This window comes from Carlito syrichta, unplaced genomic scaffold, assembly GCF_000164805.1.
Source record: "Carlito syrichta isolate Samal-C Ts95f unplaced genomic scaffold, Tarsius_syrichta-2.0.1 Scaffold307258, whole genome shotgun sequence".
NCBI lineage: Eukaryota > Metazoa > Chordata > Mammalia > Primates > Tarsiidae > Carlito > Carlito syrichta.
In genome coordinates this window covers 644,611-655,225 of record NW_007251354.1, presented here as the reverse complement: position 1 = coordinate 655,225, position 10,615 = coordinate 644,611, and the positions used below count along the sequence as shown (strand labels likewise).

Genomic DNA, 10,615 nt, shown 5'->3' with positions numbered 1-10,615 from the left:
GCAACCCTGGACCTGCTTGGTTCCTTCCAGTTCAAGGAAGGGAATTAAGCAACATTACTTAAAAGTTCTGGTTTTCACTGAGATAAGGAGTTTGTACTACAGTATACTACATCTAGTGAGTCCTGCTATGAGAAAAGTCAAGGGAACTAAATAAAGTACTTATTGATATAATTTATTTTCACTTTGATATAAGCTCCTTATCTCATCGTGGACCAATAAGAAACCCCATGGCAGCTCATCTATGAACCACACTCTGAGTGGCACTGCTTCAGAGCACTTTCAGTATTACTTTACTTGAACTTCCCATGGACTATTTTCCCCACAGTTGCAGAAATAAAAAAGGAATGTGAAAAAGATAGCACTGATTATTTTTAGTCAGGAGCACTTTTTTCTATTTCCTAATAAATCTGAGAGGTGTTTCACATCAAAGAATCTTACATTTTGTCTTTTAAAGTAAAAAATAGAAACTATTTTAACTATTACATAAGCTTTTTCATCTTCTAAGACTTAACAATTATTATTTATTATACATGTATCAAAAGAAATGTTATTAGAAGTGAACTATTATATAGTTATTTTACATGATATGATTTAACTCATGATATAGTCAAACCCATGTAAAACCTACATTACAATGGATTTCAACTATACTTATGACTTAAAAGTAGATATTAAAATAATTCTGACTCTTTGTGGACTTAAAGAAAGTGAATGCCCTTTCTAAGAAAAGGCTGACTTGAGACACAATCCTTCTCCCTAAAAGCACTGAAATGTAGACATGCACATCATCCTGTATTTAAGATGTTCTATTCTGAAATTTTAAAGTACATCTAAAACAGATTTATGTAAGAAATAGGCCTATTATGAATCAGAAAGACCAAATGACAAAATTTGAGAATTTTCCTTTTCCAGATTTTAGAGCTTATTTCATGTGATTATCATGTACTGCATAAAGTTTTGCTCAACAAAAGACTGCATGTATGATGGTGGTACCATGAGAAAATACTGTATTGTTACTGTACTTTTTCCTATGTTTAGATATGTTTAGGTATACAAATACCACTATTAGAACTGCCTGCAGTATTCAATACAGTAACATGCTGTATGGTTTTGTAGCCTGGGAACAAAAGGCTGTCTCATATAGCCTAGGTGTAGTAGGCTATACTGCCTAGGTTTGTGTAAGTACTCCGAGATGTTCACACAACGGCAAAATGCATTTCACCATCATTAAGCAATGCATGACTATTTTCAGCAGACTAGTGATGCAATGGAAGTTCAACAAGGTCTCAAAATGCAGAAGATGGAGGACCTCCACTCCTGTTGCTTCTTTTACTTAACATCTACTAGTACATTTAAGTTGTATTTTGTAAAAAGGTGGTCTTATCAGTTTTCCTGTGTCAAAATTTAAATTTACCTGAAGGCTACATTTACATACAAGATACACCTTTTTTTATTTTTTTGAGTTGGTGTCTCACTTTGTCACCTAGGCTGGAGTGTAATGGCATGATCATGGCTACCACTGCTTCGTCCTCCTGGGCTTAGACGATTCTTCTGCCTCAGCCTTCCAGCTGGCTCAGACTACAGGCGCATGCCACTATACCCAGCTAATTTTAAAAATATACTGTAGAGACAAGGTCTTACATGTTGCCCAGACTGATCTTGAACTCCTGAGCTCAGACAATCCTCTTGCCTTGGCCTCCCAAACTTCTGGGATTACAGGCATGAGTGACCATGCCCAGCTACAAGGCAAACTTTAAATCTTCAAATTTAAGAAAGCAGGCAGCCAAGAATGTTACTAGTCTACTACAGTTAATTTTGCAAAGCTCCGTCAGTGTCGTGGAATAATATCCAAGGACATTAGGAAATCTATTTTATTGATTAATCTGGTAATTTGTGGTACCCTGGTATTGATAATCCATTCCTTTTTCTCTAAATTATGCAATATAGTTCCTTCTAAAACACCAATGTTTACAGTAGTGTAAATAGGTGCTGTCAAGAGAAAAGAGATTGGTTCTTGGCTATCCAGATTAAGATATTGTTTTTCCATTCTTCTTTCTCCTAGAAATCTTTATTTCATAATTCTGTCTATTTCTTCTCAAGTGGTTTATAGTTAATCATGATTGTGTGTGTGTTTTGGTATTACACTCTAAGTTTCTTGATAACAGGAATCTACCTCATGGGGCTCTGCATGTAAGTTCATTTTTCAGCTGTGGATTTAAGCAGTATAGAATTTACATACAGCAATCAACACATGGCTGTGTAGCAGTAATAAAGCTTCATTCCTGTCTATATATATTAGTTTACATATTATACTATATATGTGTGCTGGTTTAATATTTATAACTTTCCTCAACCCTCTCACAGTGTAATAACCATTTTATTATATTTTCACTTAAGTAGATGGTTGATTTCTTCTTTCATCATTGCATTTACCTGTTAGTTTTCCAAGAAATCCTAAAGTCACTTTATTATTCTTTTTAGTCACTAGGCTATTCCTAATTATCACATTTATTTACCCCACTGTTAGAATGGTCTGGTGGATACTTCAACTAATTCCATATTTAAAGTTAATGAATGAAACTTCCAATCTTGAAGTAAAGGCTTAGGGTTGGTGAGGAAACCAGTTTCCATATTTTCCAGGATAGTTCCAGCACTCAATTATTTGAGAGGTCAGCATAACTGGGCCAAAAGCTTCATTTTGGATTTTTTTCCCTCCTTTCCACTTGGAAAGAAAAACCATTGATAATTATGAAACTCTAGAAGATTCTGTAAGATCTAACTCTGAGTTTATCAATCCCCACATAGAGTTTCAGGTTAAATATAATGAGGAAATTTGTAAGATTATGAAATATGAAATTTCCTTCTGAAATAGACACTATTTTTTCCTACTTGCTATAAAACACATATGGCAATAAACATTGTTTTCCATCCTTTGAATCTCCACTTTATTTCTACACTTTTGAATTTGTTACCTCCATCTAATATTTTTAATAAAAAAAGTTCTGTTAAAAAATCACCTGCTGGACATGGTGGCTCACGTCTGAAATTCCAACACTTTTGAAGGCAGAGGAGAGAGGATTGCCTGAGCCCAGAGGTTTGAGACCAGCCTGGGCAACATGATGAGAACTCATCTCTACAATAAATAAATAAATAAATAGATTGGCCAGTGTGGTGATACATGCCTATTATTTCCAGCTACTTGGAAGGCTGAGGTGGAAGGATCACCTGAACCCAGCAGTTTAGGCTGCAGTGGCTGTGAGTATGCCACTGCACTGAAGCCTAAGTGACAAAGTGAGACTCCAACTTAAAAAAAAAAATCACCTATCACTGCAAAATCTGAGTGGGTGAAAATTGCTGAATTTAATATTTCCAAAGTATCTGTGTTGGAACAAAAGGGAGATGGGAGAAACTCACAGTTCATTTTAAAAATAGGTAAAAATTCCTAATTTTAAAAATAGGTAAAAATTCCTAATTTCCTAGACAATTGACCAAATTCTTTCTTAAACATTTTTTGAGTCAGCGTCTCACTCTGTCATGCAGACTGGTGTGTAGTGGCATGCACACAGCCACCACAGTCTGGACCTACTGGGCTCAAGCGATCCTTCTGCCTCAGTCTTCCAAGTAGCTGGAACTACAGGTGTGCACCACCAAGCCCAGCTAATTTTATTTTTTGTAGTGATGAGGCCTCGTCAACTTGCCCAAGCTTGTCTCAAACTTCTGGGTTCAGGCAGTCCTCTTACCTCTGCCTCCCAGAATCCTGGGATTACAGGCAAGAACCACCATGCCTGGCTTCCTTAAATATTTAAATACCGCACAAGGAATAAAGAGTGCTTGTGTGAACTAAGATTCACCTTAAATAATGTAAAAAGTTAATCTAAAGTATTGATTAACATACTTCATTAAGTTCACAGCTTTATATTACCACATATTTCTGAAAAAGAGAAAATCTTAAGTACCATTATTGTAATAACCCCATAACAATTGTAACATTGTAGTGCTCTCTCTGAAGGAAACACATTTTGATTAATTAGATACCTGAAACTTCAGATAGCCTAAATTTTGTGACTGTGAGCGAAAACCAAGAGTATAATCCTAAATCCTATGTACTAGAGAAATAACATAAAGTAGAATTAACCTGTTGTTATATCATTCAGACCTAAATATGAAAAACACCACACAGAAAACAGAAACATTTTTAAAAAACAATTTAAGATCATAAATAGGTCATTGTCACAACACATTTCAGAAGTTTAAAAAAACAAACATTTGGCTTTTGAAGAAAAAGGCCTTTTTAAAAAAATCAATTCTCTCATCATTGAAAGGACTTGTACATTTTTACACTTCCAGTCTCCTAAGGCACAATATTTATTTAATCAGAATGCCAATATCACCACCCTGCTGTAGCAGGAATAAGAGGCAAGGTATGAACACTAAGAAAATATTTCTGGAAATTTAAGAAAAAGGAGAAAAAAACAGACTACATGATGAGCATTTTAGTTAAGAAGGGCCAATATTGTTATGCAGGATTTTGTTAACAATATTTTTTAATTGAATTATTTTAACTTAAGTATAATTTATCACAGAGGTTATGAGAAAAGGGGATTGGTAAAATACAATATTATTCCTTTCAAAGGACTTGAGAGGAAAAAAAATCAACTTAGAATATTGTATAGAAGGGCAAATGTCATATGAAATTCAGGTTAGAGCCCTCATTTATTACTAATCTTCAGGCAGATCCAGAAAATAAACAGAGTAAGACTAGGTAAACATAACACCTAGAAATATACTGTAAGGCTTCTATCTCCTATTTCATGGTCCATTCTAGCTTACCACCCATCAAGTGAGATGTAGTAAAATACTAAAACTGGATGCTTACATTATATTTTGTCCAACATAAAAGTTGTTTAAAATATAACATCCAATTAAAAATTCCTCATTTTAAACTCTGCCTTGTCTTCTGTGATACCAACTGAACTTTAAGGTTTATATATACAATGTGGTGATTTAGTGTTACTTTTAAAAGAAACCCACAAAGTAAGTGATTGTCCACAGATGAAACATGGGATGAGGTTCATGACTGAATCAAATCATGGAGTGTTAGTCAATTGTAAACTCTTGAAAGTTAAGACTAGGAAATGTGTATCAGACACATTAGAGTACAACAGGAGAAGAATGGAAGTCGTTGTCATTCCAATTCTGACAAGGTGCATGGTCTTCGGAATTCCTGTCCACGTTCATGGAGCCATTTATTGGATACTGTGAGAGAAAAAAATATATATTAATTTCCTTCTTATTTAATTAGTATTACCTGCTAAAAGCTAGGTCCATAACAAAGTTTCAACATGGGCTATAAGTTCAAAACCAAAACCACATAAAGGCAGATGCTACTTAAAAACCTGACTAAATGTTGGAAACACAAAAGATTTTTTTATATTTATACATGAGTCCTATATACATACATGTGTATGTATACATATATATGCGTATGTATATTTGTGAGTCTATATGTGTGGTGACTCGTGCCTGTAATTCCAGCTACTTGGAAGGCTGAGGCAGAAGGATCACCTGAGCCCAGCAGGTCGAGGCTGCCATGGCCATGAGCATGCTACTGCACTCCAGTCTGGGCAACAAGGTGAGACTCTAACTCAAAAATAATAATTATAATTAAAATAAAAAAAGAACAGCCTTCTAAACTCTCCCCAGTTAGCCCATCCCTCATTCTAGCCCAGTGACTCTTAAATACTATAATCACCAGGGCAGATTTTTAAATCCTGATCAGGCCTCACTCCTTAACCTTGCTATGTCCTATATACATACATGTGTATGTATACATATATATGCGTGTGTATGTATATTTGTGAGTCTATATGTGTTTCTCAAAGTTTACAATATTCAATGTGAGGCTTAAAATGGAATTCAGGTTGATAGAGCAGAACATCATTTTATCTGTTTTCAAAGTACAACTTCCAAAATACGAAGACATTTTAATAATGAACACAAACTTTCCACTCTAAAGGAGTAAGTCTCTGATCAAACACTGCTATTATATGCTCATGAAGTTTCCACGACACTCAAAAAAAGCAAAAAAAGCATGCCATGTAAAAATGTATCCTAAAAGGAATTAATTTTCTACTCCATCTCCAGTATCATAGAACCCAGTCAATGGCATCAACAGGTAAAAAATATCTATAGTAGAAATCTTGAAGATTCTTAACTCTTCTTTTACTTTTTCTCCAGTCTTTATTCAATTTTCCTTATTTGTCTCTTAGATCTACTATTTGCTCTCCAACCCTTTAGCTGCTGCTTTAGTCCAGTTTGACATCATGGTCCACTTAGACAATAAAGAATAGCCTTCTGGCTGGGCATAGTGGCTCATGCCTGTAAACCCAGCACCTTGGGAGGCCGAAGTGAAAGGACTGCCTGAGTCTACGAATTTAAGACCAGCCTGGGCAACTTCACACGACTTCATCTCTACAATAAATTATTAAAAAATTAGCTGGGTGTGGTGACTCGTGCCTGTAATTCCAGCTACTTGGAAGGCTGAGGCAGAAGGATCACCTGAGCCCAGCAGGTCGAGGCTGTCATGGCCATGAGCATGCTACTGCACTCCAGTCTGGGCAACAAGGTGAGACTCTAACTCAAAAATAATAATTATAATTAAAATAAAAAAAGAACAGCCTTCTAAACTCTCCCCAGTTAGCCCATCCCTCATTCTAGGCCAGTGACTCTTAAATACTATAATCACCAGGGCAGATTTTTAAATCCTGATCAGGCCTCACTCCTTAACCTTGCTATGTCCTGTATAGTAACCACCTGACACATGTGGCTACTGAGCACTTGAAATGTAGCTAGTAACACATATTGAAATGGATATATAAGGTTAATTAATATATACTCAAACTAATCTCACTGTTTCTTTTTACTTTTTAATGTGGTCAATCCTGCACTTGCATGGTCCTGAGAATGAACACCTCTTTACATTTTGCATCCTGTTCCCTAACGTGCCTGGAAAACTACTGTTCTATCTTCAGGGCCAAATTTAAAAATTAAGCTTTGAAGAAGGTTTTCAAACTTAGGGAGTCACCATCTTCTGCTTACATTTTTGTATGAATATGTACTATACTGTAATTTATCCTTTAGTATATCTCAGATTTTTAACTCTTTGAGAAGAAGGTACTGTCTTATTCAATTTTGAGTCAGTTAATGTTTCTAGGAATAAAAAATGGAAATAGAGTTATTAAAAATAAAATCTGTCATCAAAATTCTGATCTGTTAAATGCAAATTTATATTAAGATCAGGAACTTGATTGGTTGAATCCTATGCAATGTTAAAAAGTCATATTAGGCAAACCTACAGGGGTTTTAACATGTAGATTACAATAATTTTAAAATATGAGACAAAATCACAAATTCTCTTCACAGAATAAAGGAAATATTTACCCCATTTGTTTCCAACTAGCACCGGACAGGCTGCATGCCGTGTACTATAATCTCCTTCTCCACTGGCAAACAGATTATACCAGAACACAGCAGTTCCCTATGGAAAACAATTCAAAATTATGCTAGAATAAAATGTCAAGTTATCACTTCCTATGATACTTAAGCTTTCCTCTGTTCCTGCTGAAGGACTCTTCTATGGCAGCAGTATATCTTCCTCTAATATAATTCTGAAAATGTGATTATATCACTTTAAAAACTTTTCTTGGTCATGTGAAAAAGCTAATACCACAAAACTGCTTGGCAAGAGTATTTGTTAGCTGGAGATGGAGGGGAGGCAAGCATCATACAGAACCCATTTTAGAACTGAACACTTACAATACTAATTCCTGGTTGTTTATTACCTCTAGGTACTCATGGTAAATTGTGCTATAAAAATACCCAAAACTTTACCTAGAGATCATGTATTAAGTCTATTACCTTTAAAAGTATGATTCATTAATTAGACCATGAAATACAGGTGCATCTCTTACTGAGAGGAAAAAAAAAATATGAAACAAAAAAACCTGCAAGCCAAGCTTACTTTTTTGGGCCAAACACTAGCTCCTACTTCAGGAAAAACAGTGGCTCCTCCTGCAGACACATCACTCATCTATAAGAGACAAGAAGGTATTATCAAAAGTGCTGGTAGAATAAAGTAAAATATGCCATTGTAAGGAGGATTTGATATTGAATACTAGAAAATGGGGAACATATGGATTTGTTTTTACACACCAGGGTTTGTAGATACTACTCAGTTTAAAAAAAATAAAACAAAATGTCGTTTAGGTTTCTAGTACAGCAACAATAAAAAGCAAAGGAATGATTAACAAAAATAGAAAGAGAAATGGGGATATAATTTGGGATAGGTACTTATTTACAGCCAGAGGAGGAAAATGACTTAAAACCAAGAGGTATAAACATGTATTTTATCATACTAGAATATAATTTCTATAGAGGCAAGAATTTTCGTCTATTTTGTTATTTTGCTGATCACTAACCCTGTGCACTCACAGACATCTCACAAATCACCTACCAGCAATTAAACATCTATATTAAAATCTAAAACAAGTTGCAAATGCAAAAAAATTCCACTACCTTTACTCAGTTGTAAAAATTTTAAGCTAGGCTACTAAATAAAAGGTAGACAGAACAAACACCTGAACACATGAAAATGAGCCATGTGATCAAATCCCAACTTAACATAAAAAATTTTAGCCACAACTTACATAAAATAGCCATGTAGCAATTCTATTTCCTGTCCCCAGCTCTTTGAAAGCATCTGGCTCATCTTTCTGTAAATAAAAACACAGTGAATTCAACTGAGTTAAAATATAATAATGCAAATACTACAGTAACACCTAAACATCAGTAGTAATATGCTGAAGATGCCAAAAACAACCTCCCAAAATTCCCTTATAACATCCAGTGCACTCTATCTATATACAAGGAATTCAAATGCTTGTTCACGGAACTTGTATACTAGATACTTTGGACAAGATCATTGGGAGGAAAAAAAACCAGATTTTTTAAACAATGAGAGCCAATATCTCCTAACTGCAAATTATTTTAAAAATCACCAATAATTTTAGCTTTCAAAAAACATGAGAGCCACCTGTTAGCTACATTCCTAAAGATTACTCTCTGTTGAAAAAAAAATTCACCTTGAGATTTACTTTGAATTAATGACCCACTGAAATATTTACTGCTCTTATGAGGGTCTTTCTTTTGGACAGTTAGTACCTTAATCAAGCTGGAGATTTCATAATTTAAATCTAAATTAACATACAACACAATCTCTTGGCATTTATCCCAGAAATATGAAAGTGTATTTTTCACACAGAAATGTATGCACATCTTTATTTGTAATAGCCAAAACCTAAAAACGATCCAAATGTCCTTCAATGGGTGAATGGCTAAACTGGGGAACACCCATACCATGGACTACAGGTTGAACACAATCAGGAAAATCCAAATTCCAAAATACAAAATGCCCCAAAATCCAAAACTTCTTGAGTGCTGACATGACTCCACGTAAGTACATAACACAAACTTTGTTTCATGCACAAAATTATTTAAAATATTATATAAAATTACCTCCAGGCTATGTGCATAAAGTATATATGAAACATAAATGAATTTCATGTTTAGACTTGAGTTCCATTCCCAGGATATCTCATTATGTACATGTAGAGATATCAAAATCTGAAATACTTTTCATCCCAAGCATTTTGGGTAAGTGATTTGCAGCTATACTTCTCAGCAATAATAGTACACTATGGATATATGCAAAAACTTAGATGAGCCTTACTTAAGAGATTTATGCTGAGTGAAAGAATTCAGTCTCAAAAGGATGCATATTGTGTAATTCCCTTTATATAGTGTTTGTGAAATAACATAACTGTAGGGAAGAACAGCAGTTAGGAATGGGAGTAGGAGGGTGTATGCAGCTACAGAGCAGTACTGCAAAGGAACTTTGGGGCGAGGGTAGAGTGACGTATATGTGATAAGGAATACAAGTATAACTGATGAAAAATGCATAAACTCTGAGGACTACACCAATGCCAAATTTTGATAGTGTACTATAGTTATTCAAAATATTAACATTGGAGAGGCTGGGCAAAGGGTACATCAGATCTTCCAGTCCATTTGTTTGCTACTTATTATGAATTGAAAAGTGTTTCAAAATCAAAAGCAAAAAAAAGTACAATTTAGTTTTATAATGTCAGGGCTTTACCTGTAGTCTTTCACATCATCAATGTCACTTACACATTTTTTTCAATAACTTAAAGTAGAAGAAAAAGAGACAATATATTCTTTGTAGGTCTATACAGAAAAAGAGTCTAGAATTCTGGAATTAAGTCAGTAAAGAACTATAACACACTATAGTCGGTGTTTTCTCTAAAAAAAAAAAGAAAACTACTCTTATTTAATAATGATAATAGAAAAAGAACTGTGAAACTATGTGGAACATTTCTCAGAATTCTATGTAACTATTATACAGTTTAAGTTAATTAAGACTTGGTAATGCTATAATTCATGGCTGAATACATTAAGGAAGTAAAAAAGAGACCAATATTTTTTAGTCTTATGCTAAGAACACTTAGCAAACATAAAATTTTTACAAACTGCCTTAATT

At 34.4% G+C, this 10,615-nt stretch overlaps 1 protein-coding gene across 2 annotated transcripts in view; it reads right to left on the bottom strand.

The window, feature by feature from the left end:
* Nucleotides 1–4,198: 4,198 nt before the first annotated feature.
* Nucleotides 4,199–10,615, bottom strand: part of P4HA1 (prolyl 4-hydroxylase subunit alpha 1) — a 137,197-nt gene continuing 130,780 nt past the window's right edge. For both annotated transcript variants that reach the window (XM_008064293.2, XM_008064292.2), the window contains 4 exons: nucleotides 8,706–8,771; nucleotides 8,021–8,089; nucleotides 7,441–7,537; nucleotides 4,199–5,256 (listed from right to left, as the gene is read on the bottom strand). In XM_008064293.2, coding sequence (XP_008062484.1) covers nucleotides 5,186–5,256; nucleotides 7,441–7,537; nucleotides 8,021–8,089; nucleotides 8,706–8,771 — 303 coding nt within the window. In that variant the 3' untranslated portion in view covers nucleotides 4,199–5,185. The remainder of the gene's footprint in view (nucleotides 5,257–7,440; nucleotides 7,538–8,020; nucleotides 8,090–8,705; nucleotides 8,772–10,615) is intronic.